At 42.0% G+C, this 25,551-nt stretch overlaps 1 protein-coding gene across 1 annotated transcript in view; it reads left to right on the forward strand.

Moving 5' to 3' along the window:
* EGFL6 (EGF like domain multiple 6) overlaps positions 1–25,551 on the forward strand; it is a 112,396-nt gene that overhangs the window by 63,272 nt on the left and 23,573 nt on the right. Inside the window, exons 4-6 of the mRNA XM_054974380.1 lie at positions 11,803–11,915; positions 19,835–19,927; positions 24,269–24,388. Of these exons, the coding sequence (XP_054830355.1) occupies positions 11,803–11,915; positions 19,835–19,927; positions 24,269–24,388 (326 nt within the window). The remainder of the gene's footprint in view (positions 1–11,802; positions 11,916–19,834; positions 19,928–24,268; positions 24,389–25,551) is intronic.

The raw sequence follows: 25,551 nt of genomic DNA on the forward strand, positions 1-25,551 counted from the left end.
CTACTGAGGCAGACCATTGGTCTGTCAAGGTCAGTATTAGGTGGATAGCCGTGTTGGTCTGCAGTCGAAGAGCAAGATCCGGATCCAACAGCACTTAAAAGACCCAGATATTTCAGTAGAAGGCAACTTCTTGTGTTCATATCCCACTTTCAGCACAGCAGCTGAATGTTTGATGCTGAATGATGGCAGGAAAGTGTGGCCTGGTGTGGTTTTTTTACGCAGACATGCCCTCTCTCGATTCTATGGTTCTCCTGAGTTGGACAAGTGTGAGAATTTGTCCGGAGTTTAGATCAGGGCTTAATGTGAGCCAGGATTTATCACAGTACCTATTCTGAAAGTTAACGTGAAGTTTTAAAGATGTGGGTGCTTCTGAGCTTATGCAGAGTGCATGTCCATCATCACTGACTAATGCACACTGAGACTAAGAGATGGAGTTTGCTGGTCAGGAAAAGGAGTTCCCAAGCAAGCACGATGCCAAGTAGCTCTTCTGCTCAAAACAAACCGCTATTTGACTTTGATCAAAGCTGTGGTTACATTGAGAGTTTACTGTGGAGCCAACGTCAGGTTTAGCAATGATTTGACCAATTGAAAATTTTTGAAGATTCAGGGAAGCATTGTTGGAAGTCGTGTTTGTATAATATACTTCTTAAAAGAGTTACAGCAGTTTCTGATAAAATTGCAGCAGGATGTGGAGAAATGAATGGAGAGAGGCATTCGCATTGCCGTTTTTATTCAGTCTGAGTGAAGCTTGCTGAGCAGAACTTCCCACCTCCCTGCTGCACCATGCTGACCACCACCCCAACATCTGCTCCTGGAGGTCAAGAAGTCATCCAGAATAGTGTGGGTGAAGTCTGCAGTGAGAGGGGCAAGTAGGCAAAAATTCCCACCTCCTCCTCTGCCAGTGGAAATGTTCTAACAGCATAACTATCCTTATGGTGGCAGAATGGCAACCTTGGAACCAACCCATTGTGAATTTGAATCAATCATTTGTGAGCTCAGTCCTGGGAAAAGTTGAGCGCCTGTGATCTTGGAAGACATCATGATGAAGACAGCGCTTCTGAACCTCTGCAGAGTGTGGATTTCACACTTGACAGCTGCTTAGGACCTGCAGACTACCACATAAAATGTTTAGCATGTGCAGTGCTCTTTAGAATGTTCAAAGCACTTGACATGCATCCCCTGTCAATGATCCTTGGTAGCTCAGCAATTAGTATCCTAAATTACTGTTGGGCAGTTGGAAGTTGAAAGACAGAAGCTAGTGCCATCGTAGTTGGCTGACATGATATTTTAACCAGCTCTTCCTTGGTTTACAGCTCAGTATCTGACAGTGCTGTCTTGAGCAAAGTTATACCACCCTTCTAAATCCGTTGAGGAGAATGAGCTTACGTGCAGTGTAATCCAGTCTGTGACTGATCTTCAAGTCACTTCTTTCGTGCTGCTCTTTTAGGTGTCATTAGATATATGGTAGTTTTATGATTGTTTCATACTGGTTTTTAATATGGATTAATTTCACGATGGTAGTAAGCTGCTTTGACTATTGATAGCTTGTGAAGATATTTTTAATAAAAACAAATCCATAAATATAAGAGAGTTGCACTTGGAGACTCAGAATTCAAATAATTTACCAAGCTGGAGTTACGTGTTATGAAGGTATGAATATTTTTGTGTGATGTGATTTTTCTTGACAGTGCTATAATAAAAAAAATAATAGTCAGAAACCTGATGTAAATTCTACGCTTTCTGAAATATATGGTCGTGCATAATTGTTTAGCTATTAGTTTGACTGTTCACCACTATCACCAAGGGATTCCGGTTTAAGGTTGTGAATGCTTCAGATGTTATATTTTGAAGAGGGCATGCTGAAGCATAAATCTTGTACAGTCATATTAGAAATATGCAGGGCATTGACTTGTTTGATGCAGAAGTATATAACTCTGTTTAAGACTGCCCTACTAGAACAATCTGCATCCCACAGAAGTCAGTGATGAAATTTCCATTGATTTTAATAGATTGAAATTGATCTCTTGTTTTGATTTATTGTATTATTATTGTCCTATTTGTTCCATCTTTGTTCAAAAAAAGTTGTTTTTATCTGCCACTAAGTTAATAACCACTGAAGTAATAACTGCTAATAATTCCAGCAGTAACACACGGATCTTGGTCACATACAGATTCCTGTCACCTTTGGTAGTGGCCAGGGGGGAATTCTTAGTTTCATCCTTAGTTGTTCATGAGATATGAGCAGCACTAAGAATGATTATGATTGACAATCCATACATATATACTGCAAATAAAATAAATATTAAAATAATGGGGGAAGAGGTATCTTCAAATCAAGATCTGCACATCCTTCTGAGCAGCATATTGTAAAATTTCATTTTATATTTCCTTGTACTTTTTGGCTTGCTGCACACCTGTCGACCTGCTCCTTCATGAAAGAAGATTTCAAGAGCGATCCTAAGTAGATCTACTCACAAACCTACTGGATCTTACTCCCAGGAATATATTCTTAGATTGCACTGCTAAATGTGTTTGCTATACAATAGCACATATGGCTCAATCTTTCAAGGTGCTCTGTAGTCCAGTCTTACTGATGGAGATGTGCGAAAATGGCTGCAGGTCCATCAGAATCAAAATTGCAGCTGATATTCTTAGAGGTATTGTACTGCTTCATGGGATCATAGTACTGTAGAAGACATGGCTTCATGCAGTGCAAAGTGCTGTCTATGCTACTGCTGTTAGCACCTACGTATTCCAGTGCAGAATGCCTCTTTGCCTGGCTGCAGCTATAAAAATGTATTAGATTCATTGCAGCAAAGAGTAGGTATGCTGTAATCTAGCCTGAGAAGGTTATGAGTATGAGCCATGATTTCAAACCCTTTGAGTAATAAAATATGATTTTGATTTATCACGAATCCCACGATTCCCATCTTAACCAGAGTTATACTCTTCTAAGTCCATTGAGGTCAATGGGCTTGAAAGATTGTAACTCTGCTTAGGATGCCAGGCCATTTATAAAGCCCAGCATCTACCAGGTGACTTTCTACCACTCATATTGCATGAATCACCTTAGCCAGGTTGATAGCTACTGTTTAACAGTAGCCACCCCATGGAAGCTAGTGTGGTATCGTGTTTAGAGTTTGGGACTAGGATCTGTGAGATTTAGGTTTGAATTCCTGTTCTACCATGGAAGCTCACTGGGTGACCTTGGGTTAAGGTTACAAGGCTCCCCTTGGCAACTAGTGAGAGGATTTATGGGATTGGGGTTTGCGATGATGTTACTATGTCACCAGTAATGTGCTGATGTCACTCCCTGAGTGCCCAGAAGTGACACCAACATGTTGCCAGGGGTCACTGGGCATGCTCTGGTTTTGTCTAAATACCACAGCATTTCTGGTGTCCCCTGATGATGTGGTGACATCACTTCCAGAACCATGGGAACTGATAGCAGAGTGTTGGGACACTGCCAACCCCCCTTCCTGGTTTCATACTATTTCCCCCCCCCCCTGCTTGTGGGAGCTTTCAATAGATACTAAATATATTTACAAAAAATGTATTCCACCAGAGGATGAACAATACAAAGGGATATAAGAAAGCTTAAAATATAGACAGGAAACAGTAAAATTATAATCAGCTTAGGAAAATTGGAGCTAATGCAGGTTAGGGAAAAATTAGAGCTAATGCATTAGGGAAAACTAATCAGAAACACAGGAAATGCAGAAGGAAATCCATATAAGATAAAGTACAATAAATAATAGAGTTTTCCCATTAGTTGAATGGGAAAATATGTAATATTGTTTGGGGATTTTCATTCTACATTTCACAATTAATAAACATTTTCTCTTCCCTGCTGTTCCTGATTAACAAATGCGACTGGGCCCCATGACAGGCTCCAGCACTAGAAAAGGGACATGGCAGATGCCAGCCCAGGCATGGGCTCAAGACTGGAGGCCAACAACATGGGCCTGCTTGGAAGGGTGATGGGAGATATCACCTTGCCCACCTGCCAGGGAAGGACAAGATGGATGGCTGTTTGGGTGACATGAGTGGGGCAATGAAAGAAGGAGAAATGCGCTCTGAGTTAATTGAAGAAAAGAGTGCCCAGTGATCCATGAGGACTATCATTCCCAAACTCAGGATTGGGAGAAGGGGAACCCATCCATGAAGGTTAAAAGATCTGGACACCCTGTTAGATGGGCTCATATGTAGGGTTGCCAGGTCCCTATACCCTCCTGCTGGGAGGAGGGGGGACATGGCACTTACTTCGTGCTGGTGGTGAGGTCATGTGTGTGCTCCGGCGCCTGTGTGATGACATCACTTCTGGAAATTACATCATCATGCCAGCCACGGGAACACTCCTACAGGGTCGATTCGGCCCATTTGGGGCCCAAATCTGCCCAAAATGAAGCGTAGGAATGCTCCCATGGCCGGCGCAACAGTGTCACTTCCAGAAGTGACATTGCCGTGCTTGTTGGGAGTGTGCATGCAGCACGAGCTCCTGAGGTATCTGCCAGTGGTGGGCAACCTCCGGGATCTTGCCACCTCTCACTGACCACTGATGGGTTGGCAGGCTAGGGGGCAAACCCCCGGGAGTTTGCCCACCACCAACAGGCACCTGAGAATCCTACTCATGCGAGACCCCAGGGTTGCCACCTCTGAGCTGGGAAAATCCTGGAGATACTAGGAGTGGAGGGTGGGGTTTGGGGAGGGGAGAGACCTCTGTGGCAATGCCCTAGAGTCCACCCTCCAAACAGCCATTTTTTCCAGGGGAATTGATCTCTATCATCTGGAGATCAGTTGTAATTCCAGGAGATCTCCAGGCCCCACGAGGAGGAAGGCAACCCTAGTAGGAATAAAGGAAGGAACAGAGAGGCTTCTACCTCTGTTTCATAAGCTCCAGTGGGCTTGTCCCCATCTCAGGGAGGGGGTGCCAAAGTAACATCTGAGTCTCCAAAACTGAGAGTAGCCTCAAGTGTTTATATTTTCTTTAATTCTGCAACAGTCCTTTGTGCTGTTATATAACTTTTCCCTATGTATATGTCCTTGAGAGTATAAAGCTATGCTGTAGTGAATAAAGATCTTTCTATTGTTGAAGGCTTTCACGGCCGGAGAACGATGGTTGTTGTGGGTTTTCCGGGCTGTATTGCCGTGGTCTTGGCATTGTAGTTCCTGACGTCAGGAACTACAATGCCAAGACCACGGCAATACAGCCCGGAAAACCCACAACAACCAAAGATCTTTCTCTTTTAAGAACTCAGACTGTGTTCAAGAGCCTCACCTGTGCATCTGGCCATTTCTTTTGTGCATAAGCTATGATCTCCTTGCTAGGCTGGGTTGGAGAGCAAACAGGAGAAAAGGAGGGGTGGGGAGCTGGGAGCATCCTCTCACAGCACAGAGTCCAACCAGTGTCCCAAGCCTCTGGGGGATCTGCTTCGGTGGTGAGGACCCAAAATACCCAGTGGGAAGGGGTGGGAGAAGAAGTGGGGAGTGCCCTCTTCATACTCTAGGCCCTCCTCAACATTGTAGGGTGTACTTGGTATACATCAAAGCTCTCTTTGTTTGGGTGGCATTATAATCTCCTCGTGCCATGCTGATACAGGAGGCTTTTGTTGGGTTATGGCCTGACCTATTAGGTCACTAAAACTTCCTGAGATACTTAGCATAGTGATAAGCCCACCAGGATTTCAACCAGCTTCAGTATGTACTTATAACAAAATCTTGACATGCAATCATTAAAAACAAAACAAAAAGGTATATATAGTCCACTGTCCCACCGAATGTGGTCTTAAAGCCTCTTACCATAGAAGCATCAACAAACAAACCCAATAACCAAGCACATAACCAATTAAGCTAGCAATAAAATTTTAAAATAATCCATCTTAATTAGGCCAAAATAATTTTACGCATCCCCCCTCACTGCTGAAGAATCTGTTTTCCACATTCAGCTAGAAGCCAAACTGAAATGATGGTTCCATGCAGTATTTTATATAGTATATATTCCCCATAAAAAAACCTGTCTCCATTGGCAAGATCCTATTATAAAACTACTCAGAAGTAAATTCTCTTCAGCAAAGTTTCTGAATTCTTTTGTATTCTCAAAAGAATACAATTTTCTTTTTGTCCTTCATCCTAGTTATTTCTTTTTTTGTTTTATAACGTCACTCACAGATCAATGGTTAATTGTAATTTCTTGTTTCCATGTGACAGTGGTGGAGTCCGAATACTGCTTTTCACTTTACAGCCAGTCGAAGTCATTGCTCAACATTTTTTATTGTATTGCTTATTATAATAGTAAGATAATCTCTTTGTAATAATTAAAAAAAATAAAACGAATAGTGGTGATAATAGACCTTAAGCCTTTTTCTTACAAAAAAACCCACCCAAGAGATAAGTTATATTGTTATAACATCTTAATTGCTGCATATCAAACTACCCTAACAGAGAAATCCTAAACATAGTTATTCCAATCTAAGCCCATTGAAGTTAATGGCCTTAGACTGGAGTAACTGCATAGGATTTCACTGTTAGAGGCTCAGGAGAGTAGGTCATATGGCTATTTGTTCTCATCTGATGTAAAAACAATTGGATTTCACCACTGACTGGTATGGGTCTGATCCAGGTTGATTCTGTTGGCAAACTACAGATCTGCTGCTGAACTTTACTTGAGTAGAAATCAGCAGTGTCTCTGATCTACATCTAGATGAAGGAGGAGGAAGTGAACTGTGTCTATGCTACTCTGCTAATCTCTGCCTCTCCAATAGGTTGATTGCATCCAAACGGTCATCTTCTTTCTTTTGACCAGTCTGTTGCTTTTTTTACAATACAAAAATGTCACTTACGGGTCCTTGTTTCCTTTTGAAGTTCTTCTGGGTTGCTTTTTAGTCCTGAAAATGTATTCAAGCAAACCTAGAGCTATTTGATGCCTGTATGGTTTTGTTTTTAATTTGAGAGAGAAAGCCAATCACCAGATTTCACTTGCTTTACCAGCTTGAGGGGAGAGGGCTAGAGTGGAGAACAGAAAGCACAGAGACCATGACTGGAGATAAAAAAGCCACAATTTTATTGCTTATAGTTTACCAGATCCTTGACGCCGCATGGGGCACAGATCCCCAATTGGCTGACCCACCTGTCAGCTGATAAACCTCTTACACCCTCAGACTCACCATGGGATGACAGTAAGTGGGAATGCACCTTGGCGTATACTTTGCATGGTTCCCCTGTCACCAAGGAGTGAGCAACTGCGAACTGGGCTGGTTACTGCTCTGCATCACCCACAGGATTCCATAAAAAGGATCTCCTGCTCTGGGGAAACAGAGCACGCAGGCTGTGATTAACCAAAATGGATCCATGCTCAATGCTAAACCATCGCAAGAGTCCCAAAATGGCTCCTGCTAGAGATCCTAAAGCTGCAATCAATCCTGAGGCTGTTCCAAATGTCCTGTAACCAAATGTCCTATAACCAAATGTCCTTTTCCCCCAGTTGGACATGTGCACCCCCTCAGGTTGATACAAGTCCTCGAGCCAGAAGGAAATGGTCAGGTGGAAGATAACACAACCCCCTAACACTTTCACGAAATGCACACCTACCTTGACCACCTGCCACCTGGCCAAGACCACATTCCTGGGCGAAGCAGTGCCCTGCTATGAGTGTCTCTTGAGCTACTAAAGTAGCTGTGTCCCTGGGAAATGTCACTGCACCAACCCCAGGTCTTTGATAACAGCATGCAGCAGGTCCAAGCCAGGCTGTGAACCCAATTCATTCTTCCCCAGCTGGATGACTAAAGCATCTGGCGGTCCTGAGTCCAGTGCATGTTGGAGCACTGTGGGGAGGAAAGCATTCCATCGCATCTCTCACATGCTGATCCAGCTCACTGCAACAGCCCCCTGCTGTCCCAGATGTCAACCCCATCCTGACTCTGCTGCATAATGACCGGCCCAATGAACAATGCTGTGCTGGCAGACCCACACCATCCTCCACTGCCCTGTGGGAAGTACAAACAAGAGGGAGTGAGAGTGAGATCGGGATATAGGTCTTGTATATGCCCAACTTCCATCTGCCCACTGCCTGGATTCATAAAGTGGGAAGGACCAGGTCCAAGGCAACTGTGGCCACCCCAATCGTAAAAGAGTGGGCTCTGAACTCACTGGCGGGCAAGCCCACTGCTGCTAAGGAGAACATAAGGATGCTGACAAACCGGAAGCAGGAGAGGGGAGAATGATTGACATGGACCAGTAGGGGTGAGCCTGGAGATAGGCCAACAGTGCCTGCATGGGATAGGATGATGCCTTGGTGGGCCCCAAGATGAAATGTGTGCCCTGCCCCATCTTGTTGGTCTTGGACTGGCACAGGCAGATGTAGACCTGCTGACCCCGGACAGCCATATCCCCACATCCCAAGGTGCACCCAGAGGCTTGTGCCAAGAACCTGCCACCAAGTGCCTGACCCAGAAAGCCCTGAAAAAGGCAAATGCAACCTTGAACAGTCGGTCTTGAACGGGGAATGGCAAAACACTGGGAGGTGACTGATGATGCATTTAAGGATAGGCCATACAATGGGTCTTCAGTCATCCGCTGGGGAAAGGCAGCATCTCTGCCAGCCCTTGATGACCCGACATGCAGTGGAGGAACCACAGGGATCAGGGAAACCCCCAGCCTTGCTGAAGAAAGTAGCGGCAGCAAGGTGCACATGCATGGTCTTGGGGCCAAACCCCTCTCTCTGAGGGAGGCCAGATATGCCAGGACCATGCATTCAGATGTGAGCAGGGAGACCCTGCCCATGATTGAACCAGCAAAGGTTAGGAAGTTTGGCAGAGCCCGTTGATAGGCATGCAGGGTGGAAGGAGTGACTGAAGCGAATACTCTGTGCAATATCTTACACTGCCAGGCTCTCATAGGTCTTCTGAAAAGAAATCTGGATCCCAGTTGGCTTCCAGGACAAGGGTGAAGAACCTCTCTGTCTGGAAGCAAGACAATACATCCATGATTCTGTTATCAGTCCCTGATACGTAATGAGCTGAAAACAATATGTTAGCAGATAAGCAAGCCAGCACTAGCCTGTGCACTAGGCGCATGACCCACTCAGAGTGTGAGAACTGCCTGTTCAGAACACAGACTGGTTGTTGCTCCAGAGGAGACCTGTTAATCCCTGAGCTGCCCTTTCCAGATCAACCAAAACCAGGATGGGGAGGAGCTCAAGGAAGGTTAGGCCCCAACACAGGCCCGACCGGGCCCACGCCTCTGGCCATCTCTGAGCACATCACCATCTCTGGAAATAGGTGCCAAAGCCCTTGCTTCTAAATGCATCAGAAAGCACATGCAGCTTGGCCCCTGGCTCCCAGGCCCCCTGCCAGAGCGAAAGCCCAATGTAGCTATTCAGTAATGTGAGCCAGACATGGAGATTGGCCCTGGTGCCCTTGGAAACCCAAATGCGGTGGTGGGGGTAGAAGCCCTGGCAGTGGATTGGCAAGGCAGGCATAGAAGGCCCGCACTGGACACACAACCTGGCAGGTGAAGTTGAGGTGCCCAGTTAAAGACTGAACTTCCCTGAGTGTGGCCTTGGGGTGGGACAGGGTGTGTGGTAGGAGCTCCCTGAGGACCAGAAGCTTGCCAGTAGGGAGGCAAGAACAGCTCCCCACTGAGTCAAGCTCTAAACTAGATAGGTGAGGCAGGTGGCCAGGCCATCCATCTTTTCCGGAGAAAGTGGAACACCCAGTTCCAGCCAGAGCCTGGAAAGAAGCTAAATAATCAGCACAGGCCATGCCACCTGCCGGGCTCACTGTCAGAAAGTCATTCAAGTAGTGTGTGACGTGAGGACATCCTATGCAGCCCTTAGCTGCCCACTCCAAGAAGGTGATGAAGGCCTCAAAAGCTGCGCAAGCTATGGAGCAACCCATGGGCATGGTTTTGTCAAAATCCCAGGCCCCCTTGAATTTGAAGCCCAGGAGACAAAAATAGTCAGGGTGGACGGGCAGCTTGAGGAAGGCTGACTGCACATTGTAGGTAAGACTGCCGGGGGAGGGGGGCACATTGGACAAGAGGTGCCAGGAGAGGCCAATCACCCTCTAGCAGCAGTTCCAGCAGTTTAGAGGCAGGGAAGAGATCCACTAGGAAATTGAGCCAGAAGTCCTGCAAGTTTCAGGTTGTAGTGCAGGGAAGACAAGTCAGATAGCATGGGATTGTCTGGTGATCCTCATCAGAGGGGTGATTGGGACCTTGCCAATGATTACTGGAGGGAAGCCACTCATGCCCAGTCTGCTGGCCTGGGCTGTCCAACACAGAGCTGGCAACAGCACATAACATACATGCACACATCTGTCTATCAATTTAGTAACATTCATTGCTCAGTAGCCTGGAAGTCTCGGCAGTTGGAGAAACTGAATCCTTACTTAATAATTAGGGGGGAAATCAGCTCCTATCTAAGTTTTAAAAAATTTTGACAGCTTAAAAGCATGTGGTCAATGGATTCAATACTATTAAGGTTGCAATTACATGTTCGCTTTGAGTATGGAGAGTATGGTTGAGTTACATATAGGGTCACTAGATTTTTGGCTGCTGTTACAGAAATACGGAAACATTACAAAACAACTGCATAAGCCTATCATTATGTGGATAGCTTCTCATTAACTACCTAAACATAAACTCTTAGCGGCTGTTTGAGACCACTGAGTTGAATTAACAGTAACAGAGAAGAAAGAAAGTAGCATTCATTGCAGAAAACGTTAAGCTGTTTTGATTTGTGTATGGATAAATAAAGGGATGTTTCTGACAGCAAGCATTATTGTGGCTTAATAGTTATAAATTTCAGTGTGTATCCACATTTTCCTTTTTGTTAATCAACACTTTATACTCATTACCAAACCTCCCCTCTCTTGTTTACAGAGTATCTTTTTGCCATTATGACAACCCAGTCATAAAGAAGTTTATTTTGAAATAAGTGCCACTAAATACAATACTGGTTTCCATGCTTTTGATAGAAGCAGTAGTATTATGCAGATTTCTTATATTTAGTAGCTGGATTCCAAACAGTCACACAGCTAAATTGGCATGCAATGGGATTTTGAGCTTGTGCTTCTCATACAGTGGCATTCCCCCTCCCAAATAAATGCCACGCTAGCATAGTGGTAAAAGTGTCAGACCAGGAACTGGGAGATGTGGGCTCAAATTCCCACTTTACCTTGAAGCTTTTTGACTGGAGCTGTTTAAAGAAAGAAGTCAACATTCCTGGGAGGTGCTCCTAATCCCTTGAGTGTACCCAAGGTACTTTTCTGGGCCCTGGCCAGTGATTCTACTATAACACTGGCTATTACTTGATAGCTCATATTATAACAGAAGCTGCTGAAGCTTTGAATTTGCATTCTCATTTTATCTTTCTGAAGGTTCATATTACATTCATAGTTAAAAGCCCATGCTGACCTTTCAAGATGTCTGTGGTCTAACTATTCAAGGGAGAAGAGACTCGAGTCTAAATTTACAAGCCATTCCATGATTCCTTCTTCTAAAACCCAAAACAACCTGGGCAGGCTATAAGTCTCAGTAGAGGAAGGAAGGGTGGGAAAGATGCCACTTAGCATCAGTCATCAACAAAGCTATGAACATACATCTTGTGCTTAACCGTGCAATGCTAAGCAGTCAATGGACTGTAAATTGCACTGTAAATAGCTTCAAGAACGGGTCTATTACAATTCTCTTCTATGAAGTTAATGTGGCCCTCCTAGTCAGTGAACAGATATCTGTCCAGAGTGTTGTACCAATAGGGGTTCTGTTATTTCCTCTGCTATAATTAATTTTCTATTTTATGTCCAGCTCAAGAGGTCGCAGGCAACTCTTACCTGTGAATCAGCCTGGGGTCTGTCGCTACGGTTCTAAGCTTGACTGCTGTTACGGCTGGAAAAGGAACAGCCAAGGGCACTGCGAAGGTAACAGTACGTACATGCTTACTTTTGAATTGAAAAAATTCACTGTATAATGGGCTTGCCGGAGGTTCTACTAAGAAAGACATATGGAAATTAAATTCATGCAGTGGTACTTTATATAAAGAAACAGGATTTAGGCAGAACTTTAAAAAATGGGTTGACTGCAGCCAAAAAGGATTAACTGAATAGATTTTAATGCCAGAAAGGAATGTTCTCATCATTTTTATATCATTTTTTCTATAGCACTGGATAACATTAAGTATTTAAGAGACCATGTACTGTCACTTATGCCATGATGTATGCTATAACAGGAACACATTCTTAACATTGTGTGTTCGTGTGACTGTGTGTAAGCAGCCTTTGTTATGATTTTTTTTAAAAAAAGTATTGTGTAATTTATTTATTTATTTATTTATTTAATCACATTTCTAGACCGCCCTCCCCGTCAGACGGGCTCAGGGCGGTTTAACAACAGTTTAAAACAGTAAAAACATTATGAAAACATTAAAACATTATCTTAATGTGGTTTACATTAAGATAATTTTAAAACTCCTATCAGTACATTAAAATAAAATAATCTTAAATGAAAATAAAATAATCATAGCATAAAATCAGAGAAAAATAAACCAGTGTATTGAAACCTATGAATCATATCCAGTCAGTCAAATAACAGCCAAATAAAAAGCACCTTTAAGGATGCCACCTCCAGGTTGGGAAATTCCTGGCAATTTAGGGGTGGAGCCTGAAGAGGGCAGGGTTTGGAGATGGGGGGCTTCGGCAGAGTGTAGTGCAATAGACTCCACCCCCCAAAACAGCCATTTCCTCCAGGCAAAGTGATCTCCGTAGTCTGGGAGACCAGTTGTAATCCAGAGAGATTTTCAGTTCCCAACTGGAAGTTGGCAACCTTACCACCTCTCCATGCAGAACTTAATTAAAATCAGAAGCCCATCAGTCTCAGGGGGGGGGGGAACCTGCTTAACCAAACCAATAGGGCAAATTAACCAACTACAAATACAAACAAGTTTACACAAATACAAACATTGGCCATATCCTTTTTCACCAAGGAATTTTTTTTAAAGGAAGAGTTCTGATCACTACCTCTAGCCAAGATGGTTCACTTCTTTGGTTGAGAGAATAGTTGCACAACTCCCTCAACCAAATGTTAACCATTTTGGCTAGCGGTACTCCCCTTCTCACTTTTATTGGCAAGATTTATTTAACCAAGAGGGGACAGGATACAGTTTTTAGGAAGTGGCCTTCAGCACATTAGTCAGGGAAATCAAAGTGAAGCTATCTATAGAACTTTGACAAAGAATGTTTCTGACACCCTAAACATAGGATCTCCCCTTGAACTGGCTTCCTGATCAGGTAGAAAAAAGAGGCTCTATCAGAAAAGAATTTGCCAAAATCACCACAGCTAATTGATGAACTTGACTCCTCAAGTGGTCTAAACATTTGTGTCAAAAGATCATGAAACACCTTAAACAACTGAGCTGTATGAGATTCAGCTAATGCAGGGGTAGTGGAGAAAAAGGCTGTTGCCATATCTGCCACCTCAGAAGCCTTTAATTGGTTTCATTTCAATTGGTGGTGGACTCTGTCTGATTCCACACAAATCTTTCATCAACAGTGTTACAGCCATCTCCCTTCTTTTTCAGTCCATTGATTGCCTTGTAAACCATAATACAGGGGTATCCTGGTGGGAGGAAAAAGACATCAGGGAGCAATCCTTTCTAATTCCCTTTAGTTATATTCTGCGTTGAACAAGGCTTCAGCAGTTGAGCCTGAGCATTCTCTAAACTCGTTGGTTCTTGGAGAGAAAGAGGACATAACAAATGTCTCCTTTTTAGGTAAAATTCTTCAATGATGGGAAACACATTTAAAACCCTTAATCAGATCACCAGAAATCTGCTGAATGCAATAAATAAATAAGTACATATATAAATCCAGTCTATCAACCATTTCAGATGTTGGCTCCAGTATATCCTGGGATAGACCCATAGTTGCCAAGGCAGTCAAAAAGTCATCAACTTTGCTCAGAGTGGATACTGAAGCCCCCTAAAACTATCAGTCTAAGAGTTTGCAATACCAATTAGCCAGATTATATACTAGATGGAGAGTAAACTGGAAAGAACCCTATCCTTTCCCTGGTATCCAACACAAGTACATACACTAAAAAATGATATAACTGTTTCTATCAGGAATCTGTTTCCATTCTTAATTCCTTTCAAGATAGCATGCAAGTGTAAATCTCTGTGTGTTTCTACGTCATGCCCAATTTCTTGATTATATAATGCATATATGTGACTTGACTTGTGTTCTGTAGCTTGCCCTTCTTGAGTTATCAGCTCTGCATGTAGAAAACTACTTTTCTGCTTTTGAATTGTGGCATGATGGAGATCTGGATTGAGTTATACTGGAGGGCCTGATAACATGGGTGGGTACTATTATTCAGTACCAGGAGACTTGTTGCAAACATGTTAAGTAGTTGATGAGTAGAGATGTCTTTGAGCTTTACTCTTTGGTAGGATTTTTTGTCCAAGAGTTGGCAACTACAGCTTAAGATCAATGTGGTTTTATTGTATCTCTTTCCCACTTAACATTTATCCAAACCTGCAAGCATATAAATTAAGAAGTCACAGAGAGAATGCAACCTTGAAGCAAGCCATGCAGAAATATTTATAGACAGTTGTTTTTGATTTAATGGCATATGTTGTCCTCACGTATGCACATTTTTAGAGAACTGGTAGTTTCTAGCTTTCTAACCATCTCAACACAATGCTTAAGAGGATTTCCTGCATTGCTGCTCGATTTTCAAACCTCTGGGAAACTGGTTTAACGAAGGCCCTATGATTATTTAATAGCTTCTAATCTTTTAATAAGGATAGTGTAAACACTAGGGAGAAGCTAAAATCTTTCCCCAGCTGGATTCTGGCAAGGCTGAGTGAGCTCGTAAAGTCTTGACTTTAGGGGTCCTCTTGCTTCTTAGACATTGCATCTGTTGTCCTGATGAATTTAGCTTTTGGTATCTGGTGTGATGAACTAGAATTCACATAATAATTGATATGATCACCAGACTGCTATCCAGTGGGGGATAGCAGTCAAAATAGTCTTTTCTCCTTAGACCTTTATTAATGTGCACTTCAGATAACAGTGGCAGTTGAAAGCATCCCCATCTGTTGAACGGAGAAGTTTCATATTAATAATTTTGTGTGTTGTTTGTGTAACCCTACTTTAGCTCCAGTCTTTGCTGGGGTAAGAATGATAGCATGCAAACGTTGCTTAAAGAAACAAGTGGCTATTTCTTTTGCTTTTCCTTTTTTCCCCAAAGGTGTATGAACCATCTTCAAGCAGTATCCAGTTTTAAAAGCTGTTTAAATTCTTCTTCGGCAGATTCTGGTTTGAGCCTGCCATGATGTATGCTGGACATCTACGTTAAGACGCAGGCATTCTTTGCTGCATTGTTTTCACTTTATTACACAGTTCTGGTCATATGAAGCCACTTTTGATCAGGATTCCTTGCTGAATGGAATATCATTAAATGATCCGAAGCAAAATTGGTTTAAATCCACCAGATGTTGATGTTGAATATGTTTCAGAAGAACATTACAGGAAACAACAGGATTCAGTTGTGTTAAGCTTGGAAAGTTCTGAACAACGGCCAAGGCCCCCTGCAATTCTGCACTAAAATAAACTAAATTTTACAACAGGGAAGCTCTTATGTTATGAAAGGGAGTACAGAATCTGTAATCAAAATATTTACTAGGGAACTGCATTCAGACTTTAAAAAAATTAAGAGAAGATCTAAACCAAAACCAAACTGTCCCTTAAGCTCCATAGAGTTATTAATCCAAATGCAATTACCTTCAACTGAAACAGATGTCACTATTATGCTCATAATGCCATACTGTCTGTGATTGCATTTTGTTTTCAGTTTTTATTTCTCCATCGTGCTTTTAAATTTCTGTTTCCTTGTTGTAGCAAGCACAAAGGGAGGGGCACAGGCAGACAAAGAATAACTTGGCAGGCATGTCATTCAACCAGAACATTTAGCCCATATTCATACGGCACATTTTTCAAAGCTGTCTCTTTTTATTAGGCATGCCAAGTGCCACTTAGGGTAAGCAGTCTCTGGGGAAGGGCCTTCCCACCTGCGCTCTCCTCTTTGGCCACAGGGACAAACAGTGAGTGATGGCACTGAAGTTGGGCTATGTGCTGACAGCACATCTGGCCAAACTCTAATTGAGATGTCAGATGATTCGCTGGAAACTCTATGGTAATACTATAGGATTTTGGGGGGGACATGCCATGAGCATGTAGTCAAATGTAATTTCCATCCCTTGCCCCATGCTGCTGCTGGATAGCCCCCAGATAGTTTTCCCAAAGGGAATAATGGAGAGCAGCTGGGAGCATCTTCATGAAACTTGGGGGGGCGGGTCTTTAAAGGACAATCAGGAGTAGGTTCCCTGCAAATTGGGTGAAGTTTAGTTGAAAAATGACCTGCCTTCCCAAGCAAAAAAGGCAGGAACTGGTGTATCTTTACAGAGAAATAACAAAGGAAACAGCCCAGCAGTGATTCCAAAGTTTACCTGAATTTATTCAGGGTCAAAAATTTGGCATCCTGAATAGGATCTGGGATTCTCTCATTTGATCCAGGAAAGTAAACATTTGGCTTTTTCTCTGAATCTCAAACCTGAATTGCAACTAGCAACTACCACACTATTGCAGCAATTTTCCACTCAAGCAAAGTGATGCTCAAATTTTTAAAACAAAGATTCTTACCATATATGGAACAAGAAATGCCAAGTGTTCAAGCTGAATTCAAAAAAGAAAGAGGCACTAAAGGTCATATCACACATTTATGGAAGTTGTTAGAAGGTACAAGAGAATTCACTTGTGTTTTAGAGATTACCGCAAAGCCTTCAGCTGTGTGGGTTATGAAAAGCTACAGACTGTTTTAAAAGAAATGAGCGTGCCAGAACATCTAATTGTTTTGATTCGCAACCTGTACTCTGGACAAGAGGCAACTGTTAGGACAGAATATGGAGGAAACAGAATGGTTTTCTATTGGCAAAGGTGTCAGACAAGGATGTATATTATCTCTGTATCTCTTCAACCTATATGGAGAACATATCATAAGGAAAGGTGGATTAGATATAGATGATGGTAGAGTGAAAATTAGTGGAAGGAACATTCGCAGTTTGAGACATGCAGATGACACCACATTACTGGCAGAAAACAATGAAGACTTAAAAAAACTACTGATGAAAGTTAACAGGTGAACATCAAGAAGACAAAAGTAGTGACTACTGAGAAATTCTACGATTTTAAGGTTGACAATGAAGAAAGTGAAATTGTTAAAATTTTCTGTTCCATGGCTCAATCATCAACCCACAGGGAGAATGCAACCAAGAAATCAGAAGGAGATTGAAACTTGGAAGAGCAGCCATAAAGAAACTAGAAAAGATCTTTAAGGATAACTAAATGTCACTGGGGACCAATGTCAAGAGAATTCGTATTGTGATATTATCTGTTACTATGTATGGATGTGAACGCTGGACAATGAAAAAGGACAGGAAGAAAAATTATTAATTCAAAATGTGGTGCTGGAGGAGAGATTTGCAGATACCATGGATGGCCAAAAAGACAAATAATTGCTTCTAGATCTAATCAAGCCTGAATTCTCCCTAGAAGCTAAAATGACGAAACTGAGGCTGTCATACTTCAGTCACAATGTGAGAATACAAGATGCATTGGAAAAAAAAAACAATGCTAGGAAAAGTTTAAGGTAGTAGGAAAAGAGGAAGACCCAATGTGAGATGGATTATCTCAATAAACGAATCCACAGTCTTCAGTTTACAAGACTGGGCAAGGCTGTTAATGACAGTCTGTTTTGGAGATCATTATTTCATAGGGTTGTCATAAGTCAGAACTGACTTGATAGCACATAACATACACATATAGGAACTTTCAGGGAATGGAAAGAGGAAATAGTGAGGGAAAGGGAAATGGGATGTCCTCTGCAAGTCCTTGCAGGCTCCCCATTTGTTTCTTGCTAATACTTGATTAGAACACTACAGGAACATCAGAGTAAAGTTAATATTGGCATGAAATATAGAAATATATTTGAAACATCCTGATGCTTATTAACTTCTCTGGTGGTCATACCCTGTAGGAATAAAATCTAATAATTACGAACTGACTATTATTATTCTAAGGTATTGTATGTTAGAAAGTATGATTTATGGCAACCAACCATTGTGGTGCTTGGGTGGCATATTAGGTTCTGATTTGGAAAATGTTCAGGTCCAAATGCCTGAACATTTATTCTTTTATTCTTCCTTCATTCTCACCATAATTCTCAGGGGAACTGCATGAGGTCTAAGTCAGTCCAGAGGAATGTAAATGCATAGTAGCCTGGAACAGATCTGGTAATGATTACAAAGGAAATCAAATCTGCAACCTTATGTTGAAATAAATGTTTTCAGAGGAATATTTATTACATTTTATAGGACACAGAAAGGAAAGAAGTAGACATCTGAGGGAGGATAAAGAGAGAGAATAAGGATAACAGATCAATTTTGGATCAGCATCTTACAGGGAACAAATAATACTAAATGTGGTTGTTTCTGGACAAAGGTTTTATTTATTTGCATTACTTCAGATATAACAAGCCCTTTTAAAAGGACATACGAGACAGATATTTTAGCAAGGCAAATGTGTTCATGAAGTATGCATTTTTAAACTGTTTTTACCCTGCTTCTGAAGACATTTTGCAAAACTTTTAAGTAATTTTTAAGATTACAGATATATTTTCACAGTGAGATCTCCCACATTATTTAACCTGTCTATGAAGAGGAGATAAGTTTGGTGCTTTGATTTATTAGCCTCTCTGCAGCAGCTTCAATGAGGGCAACTTTAGTGTTTATCAGGCTTATCCTCAAACCCTGTTTAAGCCCAAATGGGGCAAAAGAAAGGAGCTTTAGATGTCTGACCATTTTTTCCTTAACTTGACTGTACTTGTAGAAAAAATCAAGAGTCCATTAACACCTATAAGACTAACAAAATTTGTGGTAGGGTATGAGCTTTCATGAGCCACAGCTCAATTCTTCAGTGCTGCGGCTCACGAAAGCTCATACCCTACCACAAATTTTGTTAGTCATATAAGTGCTACCGGACTCTTGCTCTTGTTGGAGGGGGGAAATTCCAGTGCATCCTCCAACAAGATTTAGACCATAAAACATAATAAAACAAAACAGTTCAAAATTAGGTCAAGTAAAACAACAATTTTAAAAGGCAGATAAATTAGATAAACAGCATAGTAATAATAAACTCAAGCAACTAAAACTTGATTCAGCACCTAAAACTTAGTATAGAAACCGCCAGGTAAACTTCTTTAAGAAAAACATTGCATACCTGGGAAATCACCATCAGAAAGAACTTTTCCCCACTTTCCTGCCGTGTTAATTAAAAGTATTTTATTTCTTTTCCTCAGCTACTGTTAACGTTCTTATAACTGATGGCAGCAAAGTCTCTGCTGGTGTTTGTATTCCACATTACTAAAATGGCAGCCTTAAGTCAATGTGATATTCTCCTTAATGTAAAGGGAAAGCCAACATTTCCCCCACAAATACTGTCATGAAAAACAAGGTGTGGGGAATCTTAAATCTGCATACAAATTACAAGCATATACAGTTTTTAAAAGTTTGCGTATAATCTTTTTTTAGGGGGATTATCTTACATTCTACATCATTTCCCTTTTGAATAAACATGGTACTTTTCAGACAAAGCAAAGTATCTTTTCTCACTTCACTAGTAAAAAAATAATGTCTTTTTTATGAATACATTTTAATAAAATAACTAAAGAATATCTTTTGCTGCTGTCCCAATGTAACATTCTGTTTCTCTCTTGCTTTCTACAGCCACCTGTGAACATGGGTGCAAGTATGGAGAATGTGTGATGCCAAACAAATGTAAATGTTTTCCTGGATTTGTAGGGAAAACCTGTAGTCAAGGTGTGTACAACTTACCTTGTAAAATTTAAAATCAATGCTTTTGTCTAATTACTGTTTTTTCTCTAATTCAATCTACTTAACTGCCATCCACTAATTAAGAATAGACTTATCACACTCCAGAGAATAAATCCTATCTAGTAACTGGGTAGTTTGATAGTTGTGCACAGCTGGAGTTTTGTATGTATAACGTACCTCCAGGCTATAGTATCAGTTTCCCTAGAGAAAATGGCAGCTTTCTATGGCATCACATCCCTCTGACAGCTCCCTGCCTTCCCCAAAACCCACCTTCCCAGGCTATGTCCCCAAATCTCCAAAAATTCACCACTCCAGAATTGGCAATCCTATCCAACGAGAAGAAGTCAGGAAAGCAGTTGGATGTTAAAAAACACATTGATGGGTATCACATTAAGAATTTACCCTGAATGTTTTCAGTAGAAAGGTACATCCATGGGGCAGGCCTTTTTGAGAATCTGAGAGACCATGAGGGCTGAGTGTTTGTTGGAAACTCTCTCATTGCAGTCTGGGTTGATGTTATTTTTTTCTCTGTGAGGGAAAATAAATAGACAAATAATCTTTTAAAAAAACTGTCTATGTTTGATGTCAGATCTTAAATTAGCAACATATTAAGATTTTTTCCAAAGAAGAAAAGGCAGAAATACTATTGATTTCATATGCAAAGTTCAGCACTTTTTCTGTAGATGGGAACATCTAATTGTTTAATGGTTTTCAAACCTCCTGTTTGTGGTTCAAATTTAATTTATGAGGAAGAAGGGAAGGAAACCATTTTTATTCCTGGATTTTCTCTTCAAGCACCTCTCTACATAAGAAAAACCAATAGTAACCAATTATTTCGAAGCCCAAGAGCCCTTTGCATTGTAAAGCAATGCAAGCTACACAGTGCAAAGCCCTCTTAAGGGTCTCTCTATGACATCTGCTCAGTGCCCTGAATGTGCTTTTGTTTCATGTGTGTTGCTGAGAGTCCTTGAGAAGTATGCTTCAGCTGCAAAGATTTTGCCTTTCTTGAGCATTCAAACCCAATGTTGGGTTTGTGGGAAATGCAGCTATCCTACTATAACACATCCTGTGCTACAGTGATTGCTTTTGTGGAATTTGGTACGTGAGTGACGATCCCCCAGCATTTCTGCAGTATTTCCCCCATTTATTACAGTGTTTCTCAGAAAACTGTTTGCTTCTGTCTCCCAATATACAGTTCAGAAACAGGAGTGCTTTCTCAAGTGCTGAACAGCAGTGAGGCTAACCCTTAGCAGCTGCGCCTGCTATTTTATGAATATTTTATTTCATTTTTAAAACGTGTTATTCTTTGGAGGTTGTGTGTTCCTCCTTCGCTGTTCCAAAATGCAACTCCCCCCACCCCATTTCCCAACTCCTTCCAAAATACGGGCGAACAGCATAATGTATGTTCTCTCTCCTCCTAAACAGCCTGTGCTGACATTATTAATATGGGGAAAGAGACCTGGGAAATAATTAAACAATAATAATGTTCAACTTATATACTGCCCTTCAGGACAACTTAATGCCATACTCAGAATGGTTTACAAAGTGTATTATTATTATCCTCATGACAATCACCCTGTGAGGTGGGTGGGGCCGAGAGAGCTCCTAAAAGCTGTGACTGACCCAAGGTCACCCAGCTGGCTTCAAGCTGAGGAGTGCGGAATCAAACTTGGTTCTTCAGCTTAGAGTCCTGCTGCTCTTAACCACTAAACCAAACTGGTTCTCAAAACAAAAACTATAAGAAATCTCCCATGTGGGAATATAGTAGAGATATCCCATTAGGTTTTAGTGCTATCAGTCTAGTCAACAAAACCTCATTTCCAGTATTTAAACTTTTAGAAAGCTATTGTGGTAGAGTGGCTAGCAGAAAGGACCAGGGAGACTTGGTTTCAGATTTCCACTCTGTCTTAAAGCTCATTGGGTGTCCTTCAGCTCCGTTGCTCTTCTTTGCCTAACCTACCTCACAGAATTGTTGTATCCTGTCTGGGGTCTGAGGCGCAGCCCCTGGACTTGCCAGGAGAAGGGGACGGGAGGCAGCTGGGGGACAGCCGCCTAGCCACCCCAGCAGATGCCCAGGACAAGAGCCTACCTACACAGGAGGGAGGGAAAAAAGCACCCAAGCGCCAGAGGGTTAGAAGGGGCAGATAGAGGCCAGCTAGTCCCACCCTCCAGTGGGAGTCTAGGAGGCCAGGCAAGGAGAGTGGGGGCAACCCAGAGGGGGCAGGACAGAGGGAGAGGGCAAAGGCAGCAGGGAGAAGCAGCCAGCAGCTAACCAAGCAGAAACCTTACCAGCCAGAGGGGAGAAGCATCCACAGCCTGCAGCCCAGCTAGAAGACAATAGCCTGGTCCAGGGGATGCCAGAAACAAAACAACTCCAGGTGGAGCTGCCTGAGGCACTCTGCAGGAGAAGCTTGCCTCCAGCAGTCAGCTCACCAGGAGAGGCTTGGCAGCCAGCCAACAAGACACAGGTGGACTGGCCCAGTGCTTCCAGCCAAGCAAACACAGGTGCAGCTGCCTGGGCCAGCCAGAGCCATGGTTAGAGGGCAGGAGGAGGGCATGGTTGACAGGTGGAGCAGGGAAAGGCTGAAAGGATGAAAGGGGAGTCTACCCAGAGGGCAGGGTGGGTTGTGTAGGAGTGTGATGGAGTGGAGGAGAGAGAAAGAAGGAATGAGAGCACAGCAGAGAGGAGGTGGAGGGAAGGAGATGAAGAGGAGGAAGAGGAGCAGTAAGACCGACAGCTGTAGGAGGACAGCTGTCATGGAAGGCAGCTGGGACAAGGTCAGGTTGAAGGGACCTGCGAGGGGACTGAGAGGGTGTGAGGGTGAGGTATACCCCCCTTCCTTCCAAAGAGCAGGATCCCACCTATTCCCTGAAGGTCCTTTAAGGCTGAGGTCAAGCAGGCCGGCACCTCACAGGGCGGCGCCCCTGGCGGAACCTGACAAATTCAATTGAAGAGAACAATGCTCATCATCCTGAGCTCCTTGGAAGATGGGCAGGATAAAAACCTGCTAGATAGTCAACATGGTTAGAGTTTTGGATTAGGATCTTGAAGATCCAGGTTTGAATCCCCACATTGCCATGGAAGCTTGTTGGGTGACCTTGGGCCAGTCGCACCCTTTCAGCCTAATCTACCTCACAGATTTGTTATGAGGATAAAGTGGAGAAGAGACGAGGGATATGAGCCACTTTAGGTCCCCATTGGGAAGAAAGGCAGGGTGTAAATAAAGCAAATAAATAAACGTTATGAATAATATTGTTTTAATTAGCATTTTAATCATTGTAATCCTGTATTTATCATTGATGCAAGCCTCCTTGGATGTCTGTTAGACAAAACTTGCCATAAAAGTTTGATTAAATAAATATCCACCATATGACGAAGGCATTTACGGCTCAAATAGTGATTCCCAAATTGCAGAAGGAGGTGCTGCCATTTTCCTGCTGTTAACACACACTTCTTCCAGTTGATTTGTAATGTGTATTCATCAGCCTTAGCAACCTCTGTAATTCTGAACTGGATCCTAGAAACATTCCACTGGTGGAAGATGGGTAATCTTGCTCAGGTCTTTTCACTACATTCCCTCCTCACCAAATCACAATGATTTGTTTGCTTTGACTCCTAGATTCCCATCAGTGCATTTTCTAGGATCACAGAAGGCTGCTGAGGGGAAGGGGAAGGCAAGAAAAAATCCATTTCCACCAAAAGAATGACTGTAGGATCCCTCCCATAGACTACTGTGGGAATTGCCTTGTATCCTAATTGAAAATTCTAGGAATGAATGTGAGTTATCTTCTGGTTTTGAAATTGTCTTTTAGCAAACTCAAAACATATTATGAACCCATATTGATCATTCAGTTCTATTGTTCTATGGGTTGGCCATCCTAGGTTGCAGAAAAATGTGATTTATAGCCCAGCAAACTTGTATATATTCACAAGGAATTATACAGTAAAAATGTTGAGCTATAGAGACTTACCATGGCCAAGTCTGAGAACCTCTTAACTGTGATGACAAGTCTATGATAACCAACATTGCATAAGGTGCATAAGGAAGGGAAGAAAGAAAACAGCTGTTCCAATCTGTCTACAGATAGAAGACATTTTCCTGGATTCTGTCAGGTGTTCCAGGAACTTCACATTTGTGTTCCTAGTGCCTGCACGTACATCACCAGATAGTCTGCTTAATTCCCTTCTTTGAAGAGTCAAGCGCAGATATATCCTGCCGATATTTACTTTTCCTATAAGAAACTGAAGGCATGAAATAAAATCCAGTGATGTATTCCCATTGTGCCCAGATTCCTAAACTCATTTTATTTTAATGATTTCTGCAGATATAAATGAATGTGGATTGAAACCACCCCCCTGCAAACACAGATGTATGAACACTCACGGCAGTTACAAGTGCTATTGTCTCAATGGGTATACGCTCAGGCCTGATGGCACCTGCACAAGTAAGTGACAAATAGTATTCAAGAGCCAGTAAATAGGACACAAGACAAGATTAACAGTGCAATCTTAAACAGAGTTATTCCAGATTTCACTGTTTTTCACTGTTCTAGCTAATCTCAAGGTAACCTATTCTACACCCGAGGAAAGCAGCTGATTTATTTATACCAGATGAATTTTTCAGCCCACTAAAGTCTATCATTAAAGAATATTACCACTGTTGATATTTTTAAATAGAAATATAAACATTTGAAGCTGTTCTTCAGGGTCTCAAGTACCAAAAGATTTTTTTCAGTCCCAAGATCCTTTATCTGGAAATGTCTGGAATGAACCTGGGATTTTTTGCTTACAGAGAATGAGCTGTTTTGCACAGCCATGGCCATTCCCTGAAAAAAATATTTGCCAGGTTAATTGAGAGCCTTTAGTTTTAGATCTTGACCAATGAGTCTCAATTGTTTTTGCATACATTGGGAAACAGTAATTAGATACTCTTTACTGATAAATCAAAAACCAAACAATGAAACATTAGCACTTCCCTACAAATTCAGCCCACTAGCTTTGGGGGTTAGAAAAAACCCTAATGACTTGAAGTCATTAACTATTTTTAATGGTTTCCTTTGCAGAGATTCATTTGACATTTACAAATCTTTTGAAAACTGTTGTTTCCCAGTGGAACAGTATTGATTTTAGACGGAGTAATGGAGAAGTTTCTAACCAAAGAAAGATTGTTGAAGATGTTCAAAGATATACATTGAGGGGGGGGGGGGAATGGCATAATTTAGTATACACTTATAAGAGTATGATCTTTCTGTCATCTGATAATGGAACTGCATAGTTTGAAAAGCAAGATATAAACAGATAGAAATGGTTCTTTCTGATGAGTTATCAGGTGTGGGTTCAGAGTTTTAGAATGAAAAAAAATTGTGCAGGCAAAGAAGGTGCAAGGCTGATAGCATCTAAGTAAAAATATTTTATAGCCACTGTCAAAAAGGGTGATGCATGGAAGATGTGCACGAAACAGCAACTTTATTAGCTATTTTTGCCCCAGCAATTCCTTTTGCCAAAGAAACAAGTCACTTTTAAAATTGAACAGGCCTGTCTCTTCGTCAGAGAGAACAACAGCAAGCAAAACAGCAAGAAAATTTCCAGCTGCATATATAGCATTCTG

The sequence above is a fragment of the Eublepharis macularius genome, chromosome 3 (genome assembly GCF_028583425.1).
Source record: "Eublepharis macularius isolate TG4126 chromosome 3, MPM_Emac_v1.0, whole genome shotgun sequence".
In the NCBI taxonomy this organism is placed as follows: domain Eukaryota; kingdom Metazoa; phylum Chordata; class Lepidosauria; order Squamata; family Eublepharidae; genus Eublepharis; species Eublepharis macularius.